This window comes from Lepus europaeus, chromosome 1, assembly GCF_033115175.1.
Source record: "Lepus europaeus isolate LE1 chromosome 1, mLepTim1.pri, whole genome shotgun sequence".
In the NCBI taxonomy this organism is placed as follows: Eukaryota; Metazoa; Chordata; class Mammalia; order Lagomorpha; family Leporidae; genus Lepus; species Lepus europaeus.
The window spans coordinates 121,422,710-121,450,366 of NC_084827.1; the positions used below are offsets into that span (position 1 = coordinate 121,422,710).

Below are 27,657 nucleotides of genomic sequence, written 5' to 3' on the forward strand. Positions count from 1 at the left end.
GCGTCCCTGTTGCGAAAGGGGGCGGGCGAGGGCGGGGGCGGAGCCTCGGTACGGCAGCGCCGGCCACGCCTCCCGGCTGCCGGGGCTGCCTGCCGGCTCGCTTCCCGCCTCACTCCCCGGCGCTCCAGCCCGCCGGCCCTTCCCTCCGCGGCTCCCGCCGGTGCACCTGCCTTGGGCTCCCGAGGCTCCTCTAGGCTCGTCCCCTCTTCCTGCCGCTGCCTGCCGGTGCCCCCCTGCGACCCCGCCTTCGGCTGCTGGGGCTCTCGGCCTTTGGGCACCCGGCCCTGCGGTCGCAGTTCTTTGAACTCTGGAAGCAGGCGTTTGCTTGTCCGGAGAGAAGGCTTTGTTCTGGCTGGGCTCAGGGTCTGTGAGGCCTGAAGCTCAGCCCTTTTGAGGGATGGGGAGGAAAGATTTCAAAAGTTCGAGTGCAAAACAGCCAGGCCTGGAAGAAGGGACCCTTGGGTGCCTCTGCCTCGGGGGTCTGCGAGCCGGGCCTTGAGCGGCCCGAGTATGGGCTCCTCTGTCCGCCAGGCTTTCGTCGCGAGATGAGCAAGCCGGCTGAAAGCCGGTTCCTTCTGTGGCCCAGAGCCCCATCCTGCGCTGTCTGTGCAGGCCGGTGGTGTGGGACGTAGTGGCGTTTGCGTGGGGTACGCCACCTTGGCTGGCAGCGACGTTAGGTGTCTCCAGGGATTCGCTAGCCGCTTGCAGAAATGCCTCCTTGTGCTTACTGTGTGTTCTGGAAGATTGGTTTGCGCAATGCTATCCGGCCTAAAGGGTATTATGAAAAGTAATTTTTAATTATTTTTAAGAGTTGCAGATAAATTCTGGGTACTCGAAAACAGGCGAAAAGACTGTCCAGGATTTAATAAAATTCTGTTATTTGGAGGCTTAAGCCTGTTCTCCCTCCCTTCCTGTACCTCTTCGGTATGTCCAAAGATTACTATCCAACAGCTCCGTTTGAATGAATATCATTGTAAGGGCCACAGAGCTATTATCTAAAAATACATGAGGGTCTACCTAACACTTCTAGCAATCCAACATTTCAGCACTCTAATTTATGTCTAAAATGTATTAAAGGCTACAGAAAATCCACAAAAAACAAACAATACCTTCTGTAAAAGCAAGCCAAGACATTAGTAAGTAACTGGGGTATCGATGATGAAACTGAACGAAATGTGGCAGGACTCCCATTTCAGGCATGTGGTCTCTGCTCCTGGCTTCAACGGAAGCTGCCTACGAGACCGTTGTCCCTTTATTTGTGTGTAATGTGGTTTTAATTCAGTGTTGTATAAAGTTACGTATCCAGTTGTTTTTCTATAGTTTGTGAATGTATTAACACTTGGTTTTGTAAACAGGGCAGGAAAGAAAATAAATGCTTAGTGACCTGTTAACAGATTCCAGACAACACTTCTCTGTTGCCAAACTCCAAATGGTGGACTTGTGAAAGAATTCCCTTTGGACCAGGTCCATTGTGGGTAGTATCCAAGGCAAATGTTTGTGCTTAAATTGCATGGTTTCCTACTTGGCTATATGCTTCACTCATAATTGGCCCATTGCTACTGGCAAATCACTATCAACAATGTTTCTCATCAAGGACATTGGTAGTATTTTAAAATTATTTTTCTGTGTGTATTTTAATGCTATAAACAGCCAGTGCAAATTAGGCTTGCTCTCAGTATATCGTTTTACATCGTTGATCTATAATTCATTACCTGAGCACACGAGGGGAGGCAGTGTTGTGAATTGTACACTGGGAAACTACCTGGGGAAACCATGCTTTGTACTTTTAACGTGTATAATTCTATTTAAGATCAAGCAAGGTTTAGTTTGTGCCTGATTGTCTTCTTTGAAAATGGATTTGTTATCCAGGGTTTGCAGCTGATGATGCTTTGGCTTTAATATGTTTGCTGCTGCCACCAAGAGCTTTGTCAAGCAAGTTGGAGATGGAGGGAGATTAGTGCCGGTTCCCAGCCTCAGTGAAGCTGACAAATACCAGCCTTTAAGTCTGGTGGTGAAAAAGAAGAGATGCGTTCTGCTTCCGAGATATAAATTTACTTCAACACCGTTTACACTGAAAGATATTCTTCTAGGAGACAGAGAAATTTCAGCTGGTAAGTTTAAATGTTTGAGAGTGATACTCATTTAGCTGTATCATTAATAACTTAAACATAGGTCACCTATGCTACGTTCATTAGTAATGCTTGCATGTTGTCATTGATAAAAGAAACTTTGATGATGATAGTCTTAATAATATTAAGATGACCAGTCCTTAATGTTTGTATGGTATCATTACATCTCTTACTGGTCAAAATGATTTTCAGGTCTGATAATTATAAGTTATTAACTAATTCAACTTAAAATAGGGCATAATTGTATTTCTTCATCTAGAAGGTATTATTTGGTCAAATGAAATGAAAGTAATGTTTCTTTTTGATTATTTAATCATTACAGTTTGTGAACATGTACAGTAAAGCTAGATTGTAACATTCTGAGAAATTATTGCTTATAATGCATGTATTTCTTTTAACTATGCAGTGGATCTTGTTAACAAGTTGTGTTGATTGATCAGAGAATTCAAGTTCATTTTAAGTATTCTATTTGTCTCTTTTTGTTATAAAATTAATTGAATTGCTACTTTTAATACTCATTTGAAATGTCATCTTTCTTATTAACACTTGGGTAATTGATTCTTCAATTGTAAATTAACCTGCTTACCTATTTATATATGCAATGTATGTAAAATGAATTTGAGACATTTAAAAAATACTATGTTCCTTCTGGTAAAGGCATTTCATCTTATCAGTTACTGAATTATGAAGATGAGTCAGATCTTTCTCTCTATGGAAGGCGAGGGAACCATATTGTAAACGACGTTGGGATTAATGTTGCTGGGTCAGATTCCATTGCTGTAAAAGCTTCATTTGGTGTAGTAACCAAACATGAAGTAGAAGTATCAACATTACTCAAGGAAATTACTACACGGTCAGTATAATAACCCCTGTATACTTCAATGTTTTCATTAAATGTTTTTAACTATGTAAATGTCAACCACAAAGACTGCTTAAAATATTTGGATTGTGTTTTAGTAGTATAATGTATTTGTTTGCCTAGTTTGAAATGCTACAAATTAGTAGTATACCCAAACATTGGAAAAGAACAGATATCCAGAATCATTTGGCTTGAACAACATTTTTAACTGTTCCACAACATCATTTTGGCTCTGTACACATTTGCTAAATTATTAGATTGAAATAATGCAGGAATCCACCTGCAATAAATATACTGAGATCCCCTCTGACTCTCAATAGACAGAATAAAACATTCCATGTGATATGGTCTGAATAGGATATGGCCTCCAAACTCAAGCAGATTGTTAAATCCCGAAGTCATAAGATGTAGTAGCAGTAAGAGGGTGGAGATCTAATTCAAGTATGGTGTCCAGGAGGTGGGCTTAGTGGGAGGTACCAGTTTCTTGGGGGCATACCCTTGGAAGGTAGTTCTGAGAGTGTTATTGCAGAGCCACGTTGGTCCTACTCACTCTCTGTGCCTCCTGGCTTGCCGTGTGGTTGTTCCTTTGCACATGTTCTGCTATTGCCATTGAACTCGGGAGACCTACCTGATCATGGATTCCAATTATGGATTGGAAACCTCCCAAACTGTGAGCCAGACAAACTTATATCCTTCATAAATGGCTTCTATCAGGCATTTTGGTTGTAGTGACAAGTAGCTAATATAATATATCAGCATGTTCCAAAAAAATAGAAAGCAAAGTAAGATTATTAAAGCCCAGTTAGGTGTATTTTCTGATTTGTAATAGGCCTGCCTTGCTTTATTTAAGATGGCCTGTGAATGTATCACATGATAGCAAAAAACGGATTTGATAAAAAGTAATTTGATGTTGAACAGCCTTGTGAATGTCTCTTCTTTATTTTAGAAAAATTAATTTTGATCACAGTTTGATCCGTCAGTCAAGGAGCAACAGAAAGGCGGTATTGTGTGTGGTTATGGAAAGCATTCGAACCACGCGACAGTGCTCTCTGTCAGTGCATGCTGGAATTCGAGGGGAAGCAATGCGGGTAAACCATGTTCATCAGGCTTCACTTACTAAAAAGTTGCCATGAGGAATTTTTCAAAGTCTTCCGTTTCTAATGAGGGTTGTGTATTTTGTCAAACGTTGAGATGAAAGAGCTGCAGTCGTAAAGGATTTTGCACAGTCATGGCTTTGTTTCGAGTATTCAAAAAAAATTCAAGAGAACTGGATTCTAAACATGCAATATAGTGCAAACAAAACACTGATGCTTGTGAAATAATGTGCACATTGCAGTCCCTTCTGTTACTATTCAAGGCCAGTCTTTAAGAATAAAAATTGAGGATTTAAGTTGAATTCTTTGACTTTAAGTGATAAATAACCTCATACTTTGAAGTTTTAAAAATTGAACTGCCTCTTTTTTGTTGTGAGATAGATTTTTCCAAGTTAACATTATCAGTGCAAACATGCTTCAGTCAATGTTAAATATTTGCATTGAACTTTGTTCTCAATCATGATTGTATCTTGTTCAGTGCCACCTAGAAATGGCTTGATTGGATTAAAGCCAGATATTAGAAAGATAGGGTTAAATGATCATCTTCTACTTCTTTGCAAATAAAAATTCTGTCAGTACTTATATTCAGCTGCTCACAAAATTCTGATGAACACTGGATCATGTGGGGGCACAAGTGAAATATTTACTTGATTGGGAAAATAAGTTGATGTTTATTTGCTTTGGAAAGCTGCTGAAAATTCTGGAGGTTTGCGAATAGTCAACAGGTTAGGATAAAAATATCAACTCTAGCACTTAACCACAGTTGCTTTCTGAGATTTGAAGTTGAAAGAGAAAGGCTTCTGCTCCAGAGAGCATTACTGTTGTGTAGCACTTACCAGGGGTTCTAATACCAAAATAATGTGAGGAGGCATTTTGTAATGTAGATCAGGAGTCTGCATGGACTTCTTGGATGTCTGAGAGTTGAATTCAAGGAGAGTTGGTTCAAGAGGTGTTTACTTGGAGAGGTGTTTGGTTGGTTGTTGGCTATTATTATGGCTAGGACTGTCAATGTTTTGTTTCTCCAAAAAGCTATCACTCCATGTTTTGCTCCTTAATAATGTTATCTTATTTACTTATTTAATATAGTTTCACTTTATGGATGAACAGAATCCCAAGGGAAGGGAAAAAGCTATTGTGTTTCCAGCACATACAACTATAGCTTTCAGTGTTTCTGAGCTCTTTATTTACCTGGATGGTGCCTTTGGTGAGTGAGTGATATACCTGAAAAACAAACATATTTTTAAGGATAATTTAATGGTAAAATCTCTTTCTCTCTTTATATGTGTGTCTAATCATTATAAAAGTGCTGTTTTCAGCATTGTCGATTTTGTTTGGGTGAAGTAGCTGGGAAAGGCCCTTTCTTCCCTTCCTTACCCCATCTGTCTTATCTACTTCTTAGTGAAGGCTACACACTCCCCACCAACCACTTAGAATTATAGATAAGAGCTAATGTACAATCCACTGACAAAGTGTTCCTTAACTTCCATGGGGAGATAATCAGTGACCTGCTAATTAATAGTCTTTGAGGAGTAGGTAGATAACACCAAGCCTGAAGTGTCAGGACACCCATGCTAGAGTGACCCAAATACAACTTTTCTTGCTTTGCTTTTCCCTATAATAGACCCAGCTTACCTGCATGAGTCCTCCCTTATAAAGTACAAATACTTTCTCCAAAATTGTCATCTTTTATAGTGCCTGGGTGCAGCTCACTTTAGATTTCTTTTTCTTTTTTTTTTTTTTTTTTTTTTGACAGGCAGAGTGGACAGTGAGAGAGAGACAGAGAGAAAGGTCTTCCTTTTGCCGTTGGTTCACCCTCCAATGGCCGCCACGGTAGCGCGCTGCGGCCGGCGCACTGCGCTGATCCGATGGCAGGAGCCAGGTACTTCTCCTGGTCTCCCATGGGGTGCAGGGCCCAAGGACTTGGGCCATCCTCCACTGCACTCCCTGGCCACAGCAGAGAGCTGGGCTGGAAGAGGGGCAACCGGGACAGGACCGGTGCCCCGACCGGGACTAGAACCCGCTGTGCGGGCGCCACAAGGTGGAGGATTAGCCTAGTGAGCCGCAGCGCTGGCCAAGCTCACTTTAGATTTCTACATGTTACAGGTCTTTAAGATTATTTGGCCAGCTGTCAGATGGCCAGACAAGGGAGTCCCCTAACTATGATAATTTATAAACCTTTTTTGTCCTGTTTCTATTTGTTTCTGAAATTCTGTGGGAGAAGAAGTTAAGGAATCCAGAAATAAAACTGTAAGCCAAATAAATTCTATAAGGAAAACTTCAGGCAAAGGTTTTTACAGTTACACTGATTTTTTGGGAGGAGTGCAAACTGATGTAACATATCTTTCAGAATTGAAAATGTACATACTTTTTGTTTTTCCAATTCAAGAAACTTATCCTTCTGATACACTCACACTTATGTGAAATGATTTGAATACAAGGATCTTCAGATCCTGATAACAAAACATTGGAAACAACCTTAAGGAAACTTGTTAAATGATGGTACATCCATGCAACAGAATACCGTGAAGCCATTAAGAATGAGATAGCCCTATTGATACAGATATGGAATAATCTCTTAGAAGTTTTTATAGATATTTATATTATGTGTAGCTATTTTGGCCTAAATAATTTTATAGACATACATAGATACATACATTTTCCTTTAGGTTTGTAAAATACACGGAATATTTCTGGAAACAGACACAAGATGCTTAACTATGCCTCTGGGGTGGAAGACTGGGTAGGGTGTGGGCGGTGTGTCAGTGGGTCATTTTGTACTGTGTATATGTTACCTTTTCCAAAAAATATATAAAATTTAACTTTAAAAAATACAATGAATAGCATATACTAGAACTCACTGCTCCCATAAAATACCTAGTAAAATAAGTTGTTCATGCTATAATGTCTTCTCAAAAATTTTTCGTAGACCTTTGTGTCACTTCAGTGTCAAAAGGAGGATTTGAAAGAGAAGAAACAGCCACGTTTGCACTGCTCTACAGATTGAGAAATATACTGTTTGAAAGAAGTATGTCCACTGAAGAGTATTTCAATGTCTTTCTTTTTCTCCCTGAATTAACCCATGAGATTATCTACTCAGTAATCCTTTCTGTCAAGAAAATATAAATTTAAAAGCCAAATTATTTCATGACTGATAGTTTATAGTCGCATATTTATAAATGCGGTTTGGGTTATGCATTTTTTGACTTCTAACGTACATTGTTGTTTTGTTGTCCTTTTAGACAGAAGAGTGATGGATGCCATTTCTCGTTCACAGCTTTACTTGGATGACCTTTTTTCTGACTACTATGACAAACCTCTCAGCATGACTGATATTTCACTCAAAGAAGGAACTCATATCCGAGTTAACTTGCTTAATCACAACATTCCAAAAGGGCCTTGCATACTCTGCGGAATGGGGAACTTAAAAAGGGAGACGGTTTATGGGTGCTTTCAGTGTTCTGTTGATGGGCAGAAGTATGTGAGACTTCATGCAGTCCCTTGTTTTGATATTTGGCATAAGAGAATGAAATAAAATGAAAAATGAATATACCTTACTGGTGTTTAAAGCGCAGTTGTGCCAGAAAACCCTCCTTAAATTATCTAGATTTGTTTTGATGAATCAAATTAAAAAGGAACAATAAAAATAAACCTATCTGGGCATCATTTCCCAGTAGAGATAATAATAGTATCTACCTCTGTTGTAGTGTGGATTTTACTGTGGATATCTCCCAAAGGTGCATGTGGTAAAGGCTCGGTCCCCAGAATCTTATGGGTTAATGTTCATGGTTAATGGATCATGGCTGGAATCTTAATTATGTTGCCCAAGGTGGCACCTGTGGAAAGTGGTTACATTAGATTAGGTGGTTAGGGGGCGCCACCATGAGGGAATTGGACTTTTTAAGGAAAGCCCACATAGATACTGATGATAAGTGTCTTCCTTTCTCTCTGCTTCCTGGTTTTCCATGCTCGTGTTCTCCTGCACATGCTGTGCCATTGTCGTTGCCACCCTCACAGACAGCTGAACCTATGGAACCTGCCTGATCTTGGACTGTTTGAGCCTCCAAAACTGTGAGCACCCCCACCCCAAAATCCTCCTTTCTTCATAAGTACTTGTGCTACTATTTCCTTGTAGTAGCAAAAAGCTAACCAATACAACTTTATAGAAGAGTAATAGAGTTGTTTATATAAAAAAAGTTTTAAATATCAAATTCAGAATATAGTTGTTCCTTCATGAAGATGCCCCTTACTTTAAAATAATTTCTGGAATTTTAGTTAATCATTTAAGATAATTTTTATATAGTTAAAATTTCTAAATGTTTTATTTTCAGTAAAATTTTAATTCAGTGTTTAAAGATAAGAAAATTGTACAAGTGGCAACTCTATATAGTATTTTAACTATTGCCCTTGATCTGGTAAATAAAAATGGGTTAATAACTTAATGTAATCCCACATGTTTAACTGCAGTATCAAGTTAAAAGCACATTGTGCTCAACTTCATATACAAGTTAGTTAGTATTGGGGTGCTGTTTTGTGACGTATATTTGCTATTTTGTCATCATCAATTATCATCAAACTAATTACTGTCATTCTAAAGTTAAGGTAGATAGGAGATGTCTCTCTCCTTCTTTAAAAATGTTTAAAACATCTAACATACTTTGTTCTGAAAGATATTTTTCATCTACTCTGCAAGAAATATGAATTGTTCATCACAATTTGCTGTTAAGCAGCCACTTGAGCTATCCGCATTATATCAGAGTGCTTGAGTTCAAATCCCAGTTCTGCTAGCCATTCCAGCTCCCTGCTTATGTGGACCCTGGGAGGTGGCAGGTTGGAGACCCAGACTGGGTTCCTGGTGCCTAGTTACAACTTGGCTCAACTCTGGCTGTTGCCGGCATTTGGGGAATAAACCAATGGATGGGAGCTCTCTTTGTCTCTCTGTCTGTTTCTCTGCCTTCCAAATAAATATTCAAAAAAACCCCCCAAAAACGTGAATTTTTCATCACAACAACCTAAATTAAATTGCTATCCACTTTTATTAAAAATAATTGCTAAATTAATGTTAAAATTCTAGAACTCAAATGTAATCATAGGACTCACTGCTAGATATATGCATATGAATTCATAAAACAAGCAGGCAGAAATACACAAATACAAAATCTTACATACTATAGTATGTAATAGAGTGAATAAAAATATATTTCTTGGAGCTGGGGCTTTGGCATTTCGAGTAAGACCATGGCCTGTGGTGCTGGCATCCCATATGGGGGCCAGTTTGAGTCCCAACTGCTCCACTTCTGATCCAGTTCTCTGTAATGGCCTGGGAAGGTGGTGGAGTATCGCCCAAGTCCTTGGGTCCCTGCACTGGCATGAGAGACCTAGAAGCAGCTCCTAGCTCCTGGCTTTGGATTGGTGCAGCTCCTGCCATTTCGGCCATTTAGGGAGTGAACTAGTGGATGGCGGACCCCCCCCCCCCCCCGCCTCTGCTCTCTGTAACTCTGCCTTTCAAATAAAAATTAATAAATCTTTAAAAATATATTTTTTGGGGCTAGTATTGTGGCATAGTGGGTAAGGCCACCACTTGCAATGCCAGCATCCCATATGGGCATCAGTTTGAAACTCAGCTGCTCCACTTCTGATCCCGTTCCCTGCTAATGAGCCTGGGAAAACAACAGAAGATGGCCCAAGTGCTTTGGTGCCTGTGCCCATGTGGGAGACCTGGAAGAAGTTCCATACTCCTGGCATCAGTTTGGCTAGCCATGGCAATTGCAGGCATTTGGGGAGTAAACCAGTAGATGGATGATCTCTCTCTAATTCTGCCTTTCAAGTGAATGAATCTTTTTTTTTTTTAAAAAAAAAGATTCATTTATTTGAAAGGCAGAGTTACAGAGAGGCAGAGAGAGAGGTCTTCCATCTGCTGGTTCACTCCCTAGATGGCCATAATGGCCTGAATTATGCAGATCTGAAGCCAGGAGCCAGGAGCTTCTTCTGGGTCTCCTACATGGGTACAGGGGCCCAAGGACTTGGGCTATCTTCTGCTTTCCCAGGCCATAGCAGAGAGCTAGATTGGAAGTGGAGCAGCCGGGACTTGAACTGGCACCCATATAGGATCCAGCACTGCAGGGGGCAACTTTACCCTCTACACCACAGTGCTGGTCCCGAATAAATCTTTTTTTAAAAAAACATATTAATTATTTAAAGATGAAACAGTTTCAAAGTAAACCTCTTGATTATTCACTTAAAATCATGTATAGTTTATTATTTGAGAGGCAGAGAGAATCAGAGAGAGCTTCCATTCATTCCCCAGATGCCTGAAATGACTGGGGCTGGGTCAGGTCTCAGCTAGGACCTGGGAACTCCATCCATGTCTCCCACATGGGTGGCAGGAACCCAAGTACTTGGGTCATTATCTGCTGCCTGCTAGGTGCATTAGCAGGAAACTGGGTAAGAAGCAGAGTAGGCAGGCCTTGAACCAGCACTCAGACATGGGATTAGTTGTCCCAAGTAATGGCTTAATCTGCTGAACGATAATGTACGCCCCCCACCCTGCAAAGTAAATTTTACACATTTATCTGTATTTGATGCCATACCAGTTTGTAATGATCATTCATCATTAGTGACAAGAAATCTGTAATTAACTGACATCAGGAAAGAGATATCTAGAGAAAGGGAAATGGAAACCAAGAAATTGCATGGCATCAGTTCAAAACGATCAAGATGAAAAATTAGGGGTGGTAGGTATCTCATAAAGGCCAATGAGAAAGAAGAGGAAAATACATTTGTAATAATACCTGAAGAAGTATAAGAACCAGAGTAAAGCCTTTATGCCTTCTCTAAGAAGCAAAATGTCTCTAGTCTGGTCACGTATCTTTAAATATTCCTCACCAGAATAAATACCCAAGGCCAGAAGTTTGCACCAAAAAAGCAGAGTGTGTTGAGGTTCTGTGTGGGACAGGTATATATAACCAGTATGTTCCTGTATATTTAACAAAAGAAGCTTCTTCAGTCCTATGATTTTTAATTTTTTAAAAAAAATTTGTTTTGGGGCTGGTGTCGTAGCATAGAGTAAAGCTGCCACTATGTGGGTGCCAGTTTGAGTCCCAGCTGCTCTATTCTGATCCAGTTTCCTGCTAATGTGCCTGGGAAAGCATCGAAGATGGCACAGGTGCTTGGACCCCTGTGCCCACATGGGAGACCTGGAAGAAGCTTCTGGCTCCTGGGTTTGGCCTGGTTCAGCCCTAGTTGTTGTGGCCATTTGGGCAGTGAGCCAGCTGATGGGAGATCTCTCTGTCTCTCCCTTGCTCTTTCTGCAACTTTGACTTTCAAATAAGTAGATCTTTTTAAAAAAATTTTGTTTGAAAGGCAGAGACATAGAGAAAGATTCCCCCCTACTGGTTTACTCCCCAGATGTTTGTCACAGCAGAGTTGAGCCTGGCTAAAGCCAAAAGTCAGAAACTCAGCCAAGGTTTCCCATGTGGGGGACCAAGGATTCAACCACTCAGGCCATCACCTACAATATCCCAGAGAATGCATTAGCAGGAAGCTAGAACTGGGAGCAGAGCCAAGACTCCAGTCCAGACTCTGACATGGGATGCAGGTGTCTCAAACTGTGTCTTTTTTTTTTTTTTTGACAGGCAGCGTTAGACAGTGAGAGAGAGAGAAAGGTCTTCCTTCCATTGGTTCACTCCCCAAATGGCTGCTATGGCTGGCGCGCTGCGCTGATCCGAAGCCAGGAGCCAGGTGCTTCCTCCTGGTTTCCCATGCAGGTTCAGGGCCCAAGCACTTGGGCCATCCTCCACTGCCTTCCCGGGCCACAGCAGAGAGCTGGACTGGAAAAGGAGCAACCAGGACAGAACTGGTGCCCCAACCAGGACTAGAATCCAGGGTGCCGGTGCCGCAGGCAGAGGATTAGCCTAGTGAGCCGCGGTGCCGGCCATCAAGCTGCACCAAATATCTTCCCTCTATGATTTTTATACCCATCTTTAATATTTTAAAATACGTAAACAAATGAAATGTTAATTCCTGGGTCCCTACTGAATATTTTTAAAAGATGGGATGTTTTATCATTTAAAATATTAAACTTGAATATGTTAAGGTTGGAGTTGGGAAGATCTTGCAGATTTTGACATACCTGTTCTATATCCTGAGGGGAAAATCATCCACTAATACACAGAGGTCTATGAATATTTCATGGTGCTGCAATTTGTGTTCATAGAATACAGCAGTAGGAAACACAATCGTACCTTTCCTGAAAGTTATACTTGCAAAACAGTCTCACATTTATTACCTCAAAATTAATATGTGTTAAGAGGGTCAAAATATCTTTTCATGGGGGACAAACAGAAAAGACAACTTGAAGAAAAGTGTTTTATATATAAAATACAGTAAGAAACTTTAAAAATGTAGAAATAAAACTGTGCTACAGTTCATCATGTTGGTATACGTTGTATTCCTTGGGAGAAATGAAGCCATCGCCGTCGTGGTCATTCTTCTTAAAAATGTCTTCTAAGACTGCATTCTGATAGGACTCGTCACGTGGCTTCTCATCTTTCTCAAATTCTTTTTTCAAGTAATGACTTATCTAGAGGACAAAATAACATTTCTTTAATAAAAAGCTGTCACAATAAATTTCCAGTAACTTTGAGGAATGTTTACAATAATGAAACTCATATCCAAGACTACTCTATAATTGATGCAAAATTTTTAAAAGATACTTGAAGCTTATTTTTTAACTTTTAACACAATTTTCTGAAGAGAAACAGGTCTTCAAATTAACTTCCTCTGAAGTTATAGATGGATAGGATAACATATTCATTGATTAACATTTGAATTTTACTGAAATTTATGATTTCTAATGTTTTACACTGTCCACATTATCAAAGAAAACTTACTTTTAATGATTTCCATTAGTGAGTAAATGCAGATTGACATTTTTATGATCCCTACAATTAATGATTACATTGTATAATCAATAAACCCCAACCATGAGTTTTTGAAAGAAAATATAACTTTTCTATATAATTTTTCGATATAATTTTTCTATGCTTCTATAGCTCTCCTCCCAAACCTATATAATTGACAATTTCTCTTATAACAATTTCAAAGAAGGAATACTCTGAAGTATTCTGTTTATATACATAATATTAAATGTCTCTATGCAAACACACATTAAAAGCACTGTCCAATATGGTAGACACTAGACACATGTGACTACTGAGTACTTGAAGTGTGGCTACATTAAAGTGAGAAATGTTGTTATAAATGTAAATTATATAACATTTTGAAGACTTAATTAAAAATTGTATCACATTGATAATTTTTCTATTGATTTCATGTTGATATGGTAATATTTTAGATATATAAGATATATCGGGGCTGGTGCCGTGGCTCACTTGGTTAATCCTCCACCTGCAGCGCCAGCATCCCATATGGGCGCCAGGTTCTAATCCCGGTTGCTCCTCTTCCAGTCCAGCTCTCTGCTGTGGCTCGGGAGGGCAGTGGAGGATGGCCCAACTGTTTGGGCTCCTGCACCCGCATGGGAGACCAGGAAGAAGCACCTGGCTCCTGGCTTTGGATCGCTGCAGCACCGGCTGTAGCGGCCATTTGGGGAGTGAACCAACGGAAGGAAGACCTTTCTCTCTGTCTCTCTCTCTCACTGTCTAACTCTGTCAAATTAAAAAAAAAAAGATATATTAAAGTTAATATATTTTTTTACTTTTTTTTAAAAGATTTATTTATTTACATACTTGAAAGTCAGAGTTACACAGAGAAAGAAGGAGAGGCAGAAAGGGAGAGACAGAGAGAGGTCTTCTATCCACTGGTTCACTCCCCAATTGGCTGCAATGGTCGGAGCTGCCTGTGCCAATTTGAAGCCAGGAGCCAGGAGCTTCCTCCAGGCCTCCCATATAGGTGCAGGGGCCCAAGGACTTGGACCATCTTCTACTGCTTTCCCAGGCCATAGCAGAGAGCTGGATCAGAAGAGGAGCAGCCGGGACTAGAACAGGCGCCCATATGGGATGCCAGCGCTTCAGGCCAGAGCATTAACCTGTTGTGCCACAGCGCTGGCCCCAGGACTTGTATCATTTGAAATTATCACACTTGCTTTTCCTACTCACTTAGGTGACTGAGTTATGTATTTTGAACTGCCACCAAAGAGGAGGGGGGACAACTGGGTTACTCATTTTAAACCAGAGTAGTCAGTGGGACTGAGTAAGGCACGTGACTTCAATAAAATAAGCATTTGCCCTGAAACATTAGGGAGGGAGATCCCCTGAAAGAGGCAGTGAATGCGCAGGGTTAAGAGCACAGCAGTGCAGCCAGACTGCCCAGCTTGCAGTCCTGGTTTGGCTGTTCACAATGGTGTGAGTTTTGACTACTTACTATATCTAAGCATCCTTTTCCCCATTTTTAGAGTGGAGGTGATGCCCATAACACCATAAACTGTCATGAAAATTAGACAAGTTCACATGAGAGGGTCTTCAAAAAGTTGATAGAATGTGGAGTTAAAAGATAAGTTTAGGGGCTGGCATTGAGGAATGGCAGGTAAAGCTGCCACCTGCCATGCACACATCCCATATCAGCACCTGTACATATCCTGGTTATTCCACTTCCAATCCAGCTCCCTGCTGATGGCCTGGGAAAAGCAACTGAAGATGGCACAACAGCTTGGGCCCCTGCACCCATGTGGGAGAACTAGAAGTTGCTGGCTCTTGGCTTTGGCTTGGCCCAGCCCTGGCTGCTGGGCCATCTGGGAAGTGAACCAGCGGATGGAAGATCTCTTTCTCTCTGTCTCCCCCTCTCTCTGTGATTCTTTCAAATAAATAAATCTTAAAAAAAAAAAAAAAGACAGTAGTTCTTAAAAAACAAGATAAGTTTATTTTAGTGCAAAGCATGTTGAAATTCATGCATGAGAGGGTTTCTCAGAAACTTCATGGAAAATATATTATGGAAAAACTATGCATGGATAATATTTTTGCACCAAAATAAATTTGCCTTTTTTAAAATTTATTTTTTCATTTTTATTTATTTGAAAGGCAGAAACAGAGAGAGATCTTTCATCTACTAGTTCACCACCCATATAGCCACAACAGCTGGAGCCGGACTAGGCTGAAATCTAAGTAAGCTAGGAGCCTGGAATTCAATCCAGGTCTCCCACATGGGTGGTAGAGACTTAAGCAGTTGGGTTGCTACCTGCTGCTTCCCAGAGTGCACATTAGCTGGCACCTGGATTCTCAGAAGGCTCAGACTTGGGTCCACACTCTGATATGAGATGTCAGTGTCCCAAGCAGCTTATTAACCACTGCACCAAACTCCCGCCCCTAAATGTATATTTTAATTCCATTTTCCATGAACTGTTTGAAGTACTCTTGTACTTATGTGCTTACAATAGTACCTGGTATTGAGAAAGTGAAAAAACAGTGTTATTTTTATTGTTACAAAATCTTAATTAATCCCTCAATTCATATAAAAGACAGATACAGGGGCGAGGCAGCTGAACGGCTGGCACCTTTTTACCAGCTGTGTAGCCCACACAATTCAGGTTCCCGCTAGCTCTTTTCATCATCTCGTGTAATCCTCACAGTCCTATGGGATGGGAGTTATATGTGGTTACAGATTCTCCTCACAGTGCTACATAAAAAACAGATCTACTTCTGCTATCCAGAAACTGGAAGAGCCCTGTAGACATGAGCACTTGGGGATTTTAATGACCCTCTTGTAGGGCAAAAGGTAACTGAACAAGATGACTCACAACTTTTATATTAAGAAGACAATTTTATTCTCAGAGTTTAAGTTTTTTTTTTTTTTTCTTTAGTAACCAGCTCTGTAAAAGTAGTGATCAGGATCCGTGCTAGCTAGAACTAAAAAATAACAGTTGTAACACATGTAAATTGTGATGAAAAAATTAGACTGTACACATGGAATGTATTTGAATTACCTCAGTTCTGGAGAGTTGTCTGTCATTGTCTGTGTCCACCTGCTTAAATGTTTCAATGCTCCGTGGTCCTTTGGTTACAGCATAAAGTTCAATCTCAAAAATCAATGTTGCATCAGGTGGGATCTTGCCTTCTATTAGGGGGACAACATATAACTGTTTAAGTTACAAGAAGATTTGGTTCAAATATTATTAATGAACAGCCATGATGACATTATAATTGTATTATTTCATATTTATAAGGATTGCTTTCTACTTTTTTTTCTTAAAATTCTTTTTTAAAAGATTTATTTATTTGTTTGAAAGAGTTACACAGACAGAGAGAAGGAGAGAGAGAGAGAGAATCTTTCATCCACTGGGTCACTCTCCAGGTGGCCTTAACAGCCAGGGCTGGACCAGGCTAAAGCTAGGAGCTTCCTCCAGGTCTCTCACATGGGTGGCAGGGCCCCACACACATGGGCCATCTTCCACTGCTTTCCCCAGGCCATTAGCAGGGAGCTGGATTAGAAGAGGAGCAGCTGGGACACGAACTGGCACCCATATACAGGATGCCAGCATTGAAGGCAGAGGCTTTACCCATTATACCACAGTGCTGGCTCCCTAAAATTTTTTTCCTTATACTTTTTACAAATATTTTTTCATATTTTTAAAGACTTATTATTTATTTCATAGTTAAAGAGAGAGGGAGAGACACATAGAGAGAAAGAAAGAGATCTTGCATCCACTGGCTAACTCCTCAAATGGCCACAACAGCTGGGGCTGGTCCAGGCTGAAGCCAGGAGCCTGGAGCTTCTTCTGGGTCTGCAATGTGGTTGCAGGGGTCCAAGCACTCAGGCCATTCTTTACTGATTTCCTAGGTGCATTAGCAGGGAGCTGGATTGGAAGTGGAGCAGCCAGGACTTGAACTGGCACCCACATGGATGGCTGCACTGCAGGTGGCGACTTAACCTGCTGTGCCACAGTGCTGGCCCATTTCATATGTTTTTAAACCAAGTTAGTTCAAAAGATGTATAAAATCACTATTCTGGTGAAAATTAAGATCACTTTTTTTTTTAAATTAATATGCTCCTATTTTTATATAGGACAGAGATGGTTCCAAAAAAAAAAAAAAATGCATGGGCAGAAATGTTTCAAAGCATTGAATGACTGAAAGTTCAAATCATTTCCAGAAAGTGATTTTATGTTATTTGGCAGTAGAAATAAAAGACAAGCTCCAGTATTTTTGACCTTTACAGAGATTAAAAATAATTGCAGTAACAGAAAAATTCAATAACACTTTTACAAAGAATTTTTAATCACAAAAAATTTTTATGTATTAAGTTAGAGTGTTTTCTTTGAATAAAGTTAACCTATTAGCTGATGTCACAGATCATTTAGGTGAGTCTGGGCTATTTTGTAAGTAAGAATTTCATAAAATTGCCCTGCAGAAGTGACTTGCTAAGAGGCAGTAGGAAGCTACATCACCAGTATATTCCCAGGCCTCACATGGTACTTGACCTGTTATAAGCACTCAGATATTGCTGAATGAATGAGCCCTGGTGTTTATTTTAAAAATAACTGCCCTTTGAAAGAAATAGCAGTTTTTGAAAATGAGAGTGCAGAATTCTTGCCAAATATTTATATAATCCAAAGAGAATAGAGTTTATAAGATACAACCAAAAGAATTGGATCAGTAATTTACAAGCCAGGACATGGGAAAAGCCACCAGACATCATATTTCTAATGTGAAAGTCCCACCCCAGTGCACCACATATTACCTTATCTGAGAGTAAAAGAGCTAGAAATTAATTCAATAATCATTGCACAAAACTCATTCCTATTCTGTTATGAGCTCTTGGTGACAGAAAAGCAACTTTTGATAACAAAGACATTTAAATTTCATAAGAAATTTATCAGTATATATGAAGTTTCTGAAAACTTCTTTAAATATAGAAAAATACTGCCAGTTCTTTTTCTTACAAATAAAGCATAGGAAAGAGAAAAATGTACATTTGCTATAGAATTACTTATATTTAGAGAAGCAGACCAAAGAAATAGGAGTTAATGTAAAGAATCTGTACATACCACATACATCGTTAATTAAAGCACTAGAAAGTCACATGCATTTCAAGACATGCAGAGGTGCTCTGACATGAATCAAGGATATTTCGCAGAAAAAAGACTTCTTCAAGTACTACCTAAAATAAAGTTATAGACAGCTTACTTTTAAAAACTTATTTAATCAAGAATTTGTTAAACAGTTACTTGCAGTCTACATTGCAACTTTTAAAATAATCTAACCCAAGCTACTGTAATACATGTGAGGCTGCCGGTTAACTATGTTCCAGTGAACACAATTTTTAGGCCCGTTTCCTTATGTGTACAATTGGAGATACTTCAGATTGAATATGGGGCAGGCATTTGGCACAGTAGTTAAGATGCCTCTTGGGATGCCTATATTTGTATCAGAGTACCTAGGTGTGAGTCCCTGATTGGCTTTCTATTCTAGTTTTCTGCTTATGCATACTCTGGGAGGCAGCATGTGACGGTTTAAATAGTTGGGTCTGCCACCCATGTGTGAGTTTGTGGGCTGAGTTTGGGTCTCCCAAGTTTAGCTTGGCCCAGCCCCAGCTGTTTTGGACATTTGAGGAGTTGAACCAGTGGATGGAAGATCTCTCTGTGACTGTATCTTTCTGTGTCTCTCTGCTTTTCAAATTAAAAAAAAATTTAAAAAACATGAATTAACTTCTTGAAGTCAAACTTCTTTTTCTTCTTCTTTTTTTAAATTTTAAAGTCAGTTATATAGAGAGAAAGAGAGAGAGAATCTTCCATCTGCTGATTCATTCCCTCGATTACTGCAATGCCAGAACAGGGTCAGGCTGAAGCTAGGAGCCAGGAGCTTCATCCTGGTTTCCCACATGGGTGACAGGGGCCCAGACACGGGCCATCTTCCACTGCTTTTCCCAGGCCATTAGCAGGGAGCTGGATTTGAAGTAGAGCAGCCTGGACATGAGCCAGTGCCCATATGGGATGCTGATTTCAAAGGCTGCGACTTTTCCTGCTTCACTCACAATGCTGGTCCAGAAGCCAAACTTCTACGGTGCTCTTGCCAGGGTCCAGTTAGTTTAGCAATGGTCTTTCATATCTGAGCATAAATTAGTTTATGAAGAAGATGAACTAAGTGATCATTAGCCTTTGGATCATGAACCTATTGAGGAATGTGGGTCCGTTAGGCAGAGATGACTAGGTGCTGTGGTGGTGGAATGTGAGGCATGGGATGAGACAACACAGAATGGAAATGCTCAAAAAGAGATAAAAGAGACGAACGGCAAACTTGGCCTACATTATTTTGCCTAGAAGTAGCTTTAACTTATGATAACATTTTAGGACAATTACTACCATTTATTTTAAAAATTAGTTTATTTTTTTCATACTGTTTGTTGAACTCTTTACTTAGTGTAGGGTTATTCTTATGAGTATAAAGTTAATTGAAAATAGATCTTAGTAAAAAAAATAAGATTGGGTATAGGAGAGGAAAGAGGAAGAAGGGTGGGAGAGCAGGCAGGAGGGAGGGTAGGGTGGAAAGAATCACTATGTTACTAAATTTGTATATATGAAATACATGAAGCCTGTATGCCTTAAATAAAAGGTTTCTAGGTTAACAAGAAGATCTATTTTTATTTGAAAGAATTATGGAGGTGGAGGGGACAGAGAGAGAGATCTTCCATCTGCTGGTTTACTCCTGAGATGGCTGCAGTGTCCGGGGCTGGGCCAGGCTGAATCTAGGAGCCAGGAGCTTCTTCTGAGTCTCCCAAGTGGGTGCGAGGGCCCAAGCACTTGGGCCATCTTCTGTTGCTTTCTCAGGTGCTTTAGCAGGGGGCTGGGCTGGATAGGAAGTGGAGCAGCCAGGAATCGAACCAGTGCCCATATGGGATGCCAGCATTGCAGGCAGCAGCTCAACCTGCTACGCCGCGATGCTGGCCTCAATTGCTCTATTTAACTTCAGGTTTTATGGTCTGGGAGCTATTTTAATGTGACCAAATGATTGGCAAAAGGATTAAAAATGAAGCTGTAGTTATCTGGAACCATTTCTTTATGAGTTTTAAATATCCCATTGGGCCTGACTTGGAGCACGGATTCTACATCAGTCCAATTTGAGCAATGATTCTCTGCTCTTATAGAAAGAATAAAAATTAATCACTATTTTAAATGATTAAAGCAACAGCTTCAAAGAAGGTATATTGTTTTCATGAAATATTTAGGAATAATGCCAAAACCTCATTCTAGTAAATTTATCATGAATAATAAACTAAACATTTCAAATAGGTGGAGATAGCAGGGGCCCTTATGAAATACAATGAAAAGGTGAAGATGTTTTCTGCATAGCTTCACACAGCAATGGGGAACAAGGTCTTGAGGATGAAACGTAGTCTGTCCCTCTGCCAAGGCTGCCCATCACTTCCTTCCCTTAAAAATTCCCTTTTGGGCTGGCACTGTGGTGTAGTAGGCTAAGCCTCTGCTTGTGGTGCCGGCATCCCATATGGGCGCTGGTTCGTGTCCCAGCTGCTCCTTTTCCAATCCAGCTCTCTGCTGTGGCCTGGGAAAGCAGCAGAAGATAGCCCAAGTCCTTGGGCCCCCCTGCACCTGCGTAGGAGACCTAGAAGAAGCTCCTGACTCCTGGCTTCAAATCGCACAGCTCTGGCCCTTGCAGCCATCTGGGGAGTGAACCAGTGGATGGAAGACCTTTCTCTGTCTCTCTCCCTCTCTCTGTAACTCTCTCAAATAAATAAACAAAATCTAATAGAAAAATTTCCTTCCTATCTGCAACACTTAATTGTAGTACTGCTCTTACATTTTAATTTTGGAAAAATATGTGTACATGATAAAAAACTGACAGTACAAAATACAAGACTCCAAAGAAATCTTCTCATTCTTGATATTAAGGCCTCGTTCCCAGAAGTACTTAACATCATCAGATGACTGAGGTTTTCTGTGTAGGTACACATGTATGTGAAATTCCCCATCTGAAGCAAGCTCATCTAGGAATGGCAGCAGTGTCACTGCTGTATACCAAATGCCCAGCCCTGATGATCAAGAAATATTCATTCCTGGGATAGATCTATCTTACTTCATTCTTAACATAGTAAGATGGATGCCTCTACTTCATTCTTTTTACTGGGTACATGGTAATCCATTGTAAGGAGATACCTTAATTTATTTGACTTCTTTCTGGTGGATATTCAGGTACTTTCCAGTCTTTGCAACCCAAGAATAAAGAAATAATTTTTTTGTTGTTGTAATGAATGCTCTTTTACATATACCTTTATGCACATTCCTAGAATTCAAGCGACTTGGTCAGTAGCGTTTTCACTTTGGATAGAAATGATTACAGAGATTGTCATTTTTAGCCCTTGTTTATACTCTCGTGAAACTGCGGTCTTCCTGCTTTTTACTTGTTGAATATTATGGTTAGTGGTGAATTGAGCCATGCTTATAGAGTGGATTAAAATTATGTCTTTGCAAAAACTGAAGAAGAGAGGGCAGAGAGGGAGGGGATGGGTGGAAGTGAGGGGAATATGGATGTTGCCTTGGAACTGTATCTATTTAATGCATGAAATCTCTTCTCTTCGTATTAACTTAAAAAACTAAAAAAGAAGTTATTAGAGAGAATGATTTGTATGCCCAGAAGTACTGCATGAGACTGCTTTTTTCCCCATGTCTTTGACACCTTTTTCATCTTTGCTAATCTGATGAGAGTGGTATCTCATTTTTGTTTTAATTTCTCTTTATGAACAAAATTAATATTCTCATAGATTTATAGGCTATAGGTATTTATTAGAGGATACTTGTTTATAAACTTGGCTCATTTCTAGGGATAGGTTATTTTTATTATTGGTTAGTAAGTCTTTATTTATATGTGTTGGAAACATTTTCACCCATTTATCTGCATATCTAGATCTGCATATCTAGATTTTCAAATCTTCCTGCTCTGTGATTTTTAAAATAGGCAAGATATTAAAAGACTAAATTCATTTCTTCCACGTTTTAAGGCTTGTCCTGTACTGGGGGTAACAGTGACTGACAGCTCATTGGATCCCAGATGTTCCTTTTTCAATGTTCCAGAGCTTCCTTTTTACTAAAATCATATGTTCGAGTTTCCTGGGATTCATGAATGTAACTTTGGTACTGCTTACAAAGATGTGTGTTATAAATATTTATGTGATAATGCACTCAAATAAAAAATGTTCAAGGTAGAACAGACCATGCATAATAATTTTGGGTGTTGCTGCTATTAGATTAAGAACTCTGGCCAGAGATCTGTATTCCAAAAAAAAAAAAATCTTATTTTCTTAATAAGTAAAAGACTGGATTGAACTAGATATGGCTAAAGTTTGTTGGGTTCCATAGTTCCATGATTATTTTCTGTTATGATTATTGTTTATTTTCATAAATGATTTCTTTGGTAAAATAATGTAATATGAAATTAATCATCTTAACCATTTTAGGTGTACTGTTCAATAATGTAGAATACATTAACAATACTATGTTACCTATCACCAGAACTCTTCATCTTGCATAATGGACGCTCTAAGGCCCCTAGCAAACCCCTCCATATTTCTCCCTTCCTTGACCTTGGCAATCACTTTTCTTCTTTCTGACCCTAGGAATCTGACTATTATAGGCACCTCATATAAGTGGACTTGTGTACTGTTTGTCCTTTTGTGACTAACCTATTCCACTTCGCATAACATCAAGGTTCCTCCACGTTGTAGCACGTTAGGATTTCCTTCCTTTTTAAGGCTGAGCAGTATTCCATTTTATGAATACACCTATGTTTTATTTATGCAATCATGTCAATGAACACATAGGTTCCTTCCACCATTTGGCTATTGTGAATGAGGTAACTATAAACATGGATGTACAAATATCTCTTCAAGTCTTCAAGACTGTACTTTCAGTTTTCTGGATACATACCCAGCAATCTAAGATTTATTTTTAAATATAACTAAAAAGAGGATAAAAAAATTAATACCTTACCATAGCCTTCCTTTCCATATGCAAAAGAAGGGGGTATAATCACTTTCCTCTTCTCTCCAGGGCACATATCCATCATAGCAATGTCTAGGCCTTTAATGACTTGCCCAACACCAAGAACAAACCATTTGGGGTGGCCTTCATTTTGTGTCCGGCTATAATACACAATAACACTTAGGTAAAGATATCAAACTTTAAAATACAATGAGGCATTTAGAACAAACTTGGAGTCTTCTGTAGCCATCCCTTTGCCTATATTAGCAATCTTTCTGGATCCCCTGGTAAGCTGATTGCTCAAACTTCCCTATAATTGCCAGAAAGAGGTACAGTTTGCCCAAAACTAGTCATTAGGAGTCATTTCCTTTTCTTTTATATTGTCATCTTTACAAAAACTGTTCAACAGTTGCTTTTTAAATGAATCTCCAGCCTCTATCTAGCTGCATGGATTGCACAAATAACTGATTTAACTCCTTGGGGTTTGTTCTTAAAAATGATGGGGCAGGGCTAGCCTAAAAACATGTCATTTTAATGGTAATTTAAAGTCTTATTAAATGTGCCTATTCTTCTAAATGGGAAGAACGAACTTTCCCCAATCCTATCTTTATAAGATAATTGTACAGATGAAGAAAAGACATTTTTCCTGAGTAACATGCCATCAATTAAATCAGAGCAGGCAGCAGGAGACAGGGGACAGCAGAAGTCACGGGGACGTCACTCTAGTAGTGGCCTCTTGGTACAGGAAGTGGCCCACAGCCTAAATCATGCTTCCAAAAGCCAGAACAAAAATCTCTTTATCCTGTTAGTCCTCTGTAAAGATACTCAGACTCCAGGCAAAGGAAAAGTGTGAACATCCTTAGAGGCAGTGCCATCATTTAGTTCTAGAGGTCCCAAGCACAGTTGTGGTGGTTGGGTCGTGAACAGACGGCTGCAGCGTATTTCTGCTACTTTCTTGGGCCAATATTTTCAGTAATTGAAAAATCTAACATTCAGTTTATCAGGGAACTACTACTATCTAGTCTGGTCATTTTCCTGTGAAAAAACTCAACTGTTAAAATCAAACCAACAAATAAAACCAACCAATTAGGCTTCTGGTTGGGGGAGGGAGGCAAGATTTCGTGGGTCAGCTGACAGCATGTCCTACCTGCAGTAGAATTTTGAGCCGTCTTTAGCCAAGTAGCCATCATAATGGGCATTTAGCAGGTCTCCCTTCTTGCTTGTCTTAGAACAGTTTTCTGGCCGATGCAAGACTTCTATTTTCACATCCTCTGTGCTCTCCTCTTTCTCTTGCCCCTGAGCAGTGGAAAAGCTCCACAGACAAAAGAAAACGGCTAATCGGAACAAGTCACGCATGGTTCCGGAGTCGGCCCCCGAGACCTCCGCGCTGCCTCCGCCGTGTCGCTCGTGGCCCGCGGCTGCCCCGGCGGCCTAGTTCCGACGCGTGGCAGGCATTGTCCCACGTCACAAAAGGACCGGCCCACGCCCCGCCTCCTCCAGCGCGCGGCCCCGCCCCTCCGCCGGCGCGGCCCCGCTCCGCTCCTTCCCGGGCGAGCGTTTCGCGGTTCCGGCAGTGGGGGCTTGTTCCCGCGTGGTGGTGGCGCGGGCGGCGGGCTGTCCCTCAAACTTCTGCTCGCGAAGCCGCGTATTTCACAGGTGGTTTCTTCAGGGCATGGTGTCAACGGTTTCCTTCCCCATAACAAAACTGGTAAAATGAAATAAACCATCTGGGCTGGGAGGTAGACTCTGAGACAGCGGTGGTCATTTCTGGGCCCTAAAGACTTCTAAGGCCGGTGAAGGACTAGCAGGAAGGGGGATTCTGGAAGAAGGGCGTTAAGAAAGTTAAAAAATAGACGTGGAGTGCGGGCGTCCTGACGCCTCCGTGGCCTCTTCTATCAGAGCACCTGTTGAGGTCCCGGGCTACTCGGCTTCCTGCCAAGTTCTTGGGCCCCTGCCTCCCACGGGGGAGATCTGGCTTCGTTCTGGCCCAGCCCTTGCCCTTGCGGCCTTTTTGGGGAGTGAACTAGCAGATGGAAGAGTTTCTCTCTAATTAAAAAACAAACAAACAAAAACAAAACAGACGCTAGGTGGCTCTCTGCGTGCTTCTGGTGTATTCTTGAAGCTCTTCCTTGGGGCCTCAGTTCTGCATTATGGGGTGCCAGGCTGGGTCATGCACAAACAGGGCCACCAAGGTTCTATGAAGCAGCGGTGCCACATTTCCCAGGCTCACTGAAGGGTTTCTGTGGCTTCTGGACACGCTGCTGGCTTGCATTTCTTTCCCCCACCACTTGGGGCCGCTCCTGATTTGAGGGCTGCTAGCAGTGTGAAAGCTCTTAGGTTTTCTTGATAATTCCAGAGATCCAAATTTGTTCACATCATACCAGGAAAGGAGGAAACCCAAGTGTTGGGCATTCAAAAAGAATTTTTTTGAAAGGCGAAGGAACATCTTCCATCTGCTAGTTTACTCCCCAAATTCCTGAAATAGCCAAGGCTGTGCCAGGCCTCAGCCAGAAGTTAATCCTCATCTTCTATATGTGTGGCAGGGACCCAAGAACTTGAGTCATCACCTGCTGGTTCCCAGGGTGCCAGGAAGCTGGAATCAGAACTGGAGCTGTAACCCAGCCACTTCTATATGGGCTGCTGGTGTCCCAAACTAGGTTAACCCTGTGCCAACTGCCTGCCTGGAGTATGGGGCATTTTGTTCCAGTCTTCCAGTCAATAGGCAGAGGGGTTGGGCCCAATCTGTCTGACAAAACTCACTCCCATTTTAGTGCAAACCTTTTCATACTGAAAAGTTGACCTTTATGGTGAGCACCCTTATAGCCACCACCTAGATTCCATCAACACTGAACTATATTCGGTTTATTACTTGCTCATCTACCCACCCTTCCATTCCTTTTATTTCTAAGTGAGCATACAGACTTCACCCAAACCAGAATGCTTTTGTATTAGCCCGGTTTAGGTTCTGGGAGGGGAGGTGTTCTGCCTCAGTGATGCCAAGAAAAGCCACGGCACTGGGCCTGCTTTACGTGCTTTGCTTAATAAAGTCTGCAAAATTCCATGTTCTGAAGACTAATGTCAGTTATATAAGATGATGCTCTCTTAAAGGATAACCCCCCCCCCCACCACAAAAAAATCCATAAAAGCTAGGGGGAAGTCTTCATTTTTAGAATAAAACTCCTAATTTTCTTGTTCTATAAACACAATTGTGGCTCTCCAAAGGGAGTTGCCGGCGTCATGACAATCCCAGTAGGTCGGCAGCAGCCGCATCTGGCTGTGAGGAACATACTGAGGAAGCAGAAATGGGAAGCCTTTCTTTTATTTACTTAGAAGGAAAAAAAATAGATAAATAAATAAATCGGCGAAAGGCCCGAGGCTTCGTCACAGGAAAAGCGGAGAGGCCTGAGTGGCGGCTCCCGAGGCGGGCCCGGGGGAAGCCGGCGCGGGACGGCGCGCCGCGGCGGGCAGGGGCGCAGGCCGCGCCGCCCTCCTCGCGCAGCCTCAGGCCCGGCGGCGGGGCCCCAGGCCGCGCCCGCCCCTCCAGCCCCGCCGCCGGGGTGGGGTTTCCCGGGACGAGCCGGCCCCTTTCATCCAGGAAGTGAAAGCGACGTCGGGGTCAATGAAAACAAACGGGGAGCCCGGGGGAAAGGAAGCGCCGGGGCGAGGAAGCGCGGGCGGGAGGCCGGCTGCGGGCGCGTTTCTGTGGGAGCGGCGGCCGCGGCCGCCGAGGCTTGCGCAGGGATGTCCGAGCCCGCGCCTCGCGGCCCCCGAGCTCCTCGCGGCGCGCGCTGTCCGGGCCTCTAAGGGCTGCCACGTCCGGGCGGCGTAGCGCGGCCCGGGGGGCGGCCGGGGAGGGGTCCCGGGAGGGGCTGCCCCGGGCTGTGCGCCCACCCCATCCCCGCGGCCGGAGCCGGGCCAGGAGGATGCGCGGTGCCGGGCTCTGAAGCATGGAGGGGGTTCTGTACAAGTGGACCAACTATCTCACAGGTACGGGGGGCTCAGGTGCTCCGGGGGGCGGCGGGGAGGCCACGGAGGCGGCAGGTCTGGGGCTCGCCCCGGGTCCACGGCACAGTCCCTCTTTCCCCCCGAGGAGCCGGTCTGGCCTCTGCAGGAGACTTCGGGACCGCGCACCTCCGGAGGCTGGGAAGTGACCCAGACGCTTCTTTCTGCCTGTGTAATAATACTTCTGTTTGTCCCCCGACGCCTCCGCTGCGGTTTCCTGTCACCCGACCTGCGTGGTTGCCATCTCCGTCTTTACTCACTCTTGGTCTTCGGCCTTTGGAGTTGTCGAAATACGGGACTGGAGTGGACCCTTTCTGATCGCGAGTTAATTTTAAGGATTCGTCTCTGCGTGATCATTTCCTTAACGACACTTTCTTTTTCAAGTTCACTTGTTGAAGCCCTGTGATTGCTTAGCAGGCGCGATTTTGGAAGCTGTCCGCCGATGCTGCTTACTCTCTTAGGAAGTGGTTTTCAGTGAGGAACACCTTTTGGGAATTCAGGGAACTGTGAGAAATAGCAGAAGATGGTGCAGTACAGAAAAGGAGCCGGCAAATCGGCTTCATCCCAGGAAAAACTCAAGAGTTAGAGGTTTCTAGACAACTGAGAGAGCAGCAGGGAGGTGCCCCTTTCCATGAC

At 41.9% G+C, this 27,657-nt stretch overlaps 3 protein-coding genes across 7 annotated transcripts in view; 2 read left to right on the top strand and 1 right to left on the bottom strand.

The window, feature by feature from the left end:
• The first annotated feature begins 140 nt into the window (after positions 1-140).
• PJVK (pejvakin) lies at positions 141-7,620 on the top strand. Of its 5 annotated transcripts, none has more exons than XM_062200738.1 (7): positions 141-1,471; positions 1,870-2,111; positions 2,787-2,982; positions 3,935-4,076; positions 5,169-5,286; positions 7,009-7,107; positions 7,322-7,620. In XM_062200738.1, the coding sequence occupies exons 2-7, from the start codon at positions 1,901-1,903 to the stop codon at positions 7,612-7,614; spliced, it is 1,059 nt and encodes a 352-aa protein (XP_062056722.1). In that variant the 5' UTR covers positions 141-1,471; positions 1,870-1,900; the 3' UTR covers positions 7,615-7,620. The 5 variants fall into 5 exon arrangements, with proteins under 5 accessions (XP_062056722.1, XP_062056731.1, XP_062056741.1 ...); XM_062200747.1 differs by having other exon boundaries at positions 141-1,464; XM_062200757.1 differs by having other exon boundaries at positions 141-1,136.
• Positions 7,621-12,217: 4,597 nt separating this feature from the next.
• On the bottom strand, positions 12,218-24,475 carry FKBP7 (FKBP prolyl isomerase 7). Its single transcript, XM_062188508.1, has 4 exons — positions 24,167-24,475; positions 23,029-23,180; positions 16,015-16,145; positions 12,218-12,660 (listed from the first exon to the last, which is right to left on the bottom strand). Exons 1-4 carry the CDS (start codon positions 24,373-24,375, stop codon positions 12,499-12,501), a joined length of 654 nt encoding a protein of 217 aa, XP_062044492.1. The 5' UTR covers positions 24,376-24,475; the 3' UTR covers positions 12,218-12,498.
• Positions 24,476-26,852: 2,377 nt separating this feature from the next.
• Positions 26,853-27,657, top strand: part of PLEKHA3 (pleckstrin homology domain containing A3) — a 32,687-nt gene continuing 31,882 nt past the window's right edge. Inside the window, exon 1 of the mRNA XM_062188519.1 lies at positions 26,853-27,006. Coding sequence (XP_062044503.1) covers positions 26,967-27,006 — 40 coding nt within the window. The 5' untranslated portion in view covers positions 26,853-26,966. The remainder of the gene's footprint in view (positions 27,007-27,657) is intronic.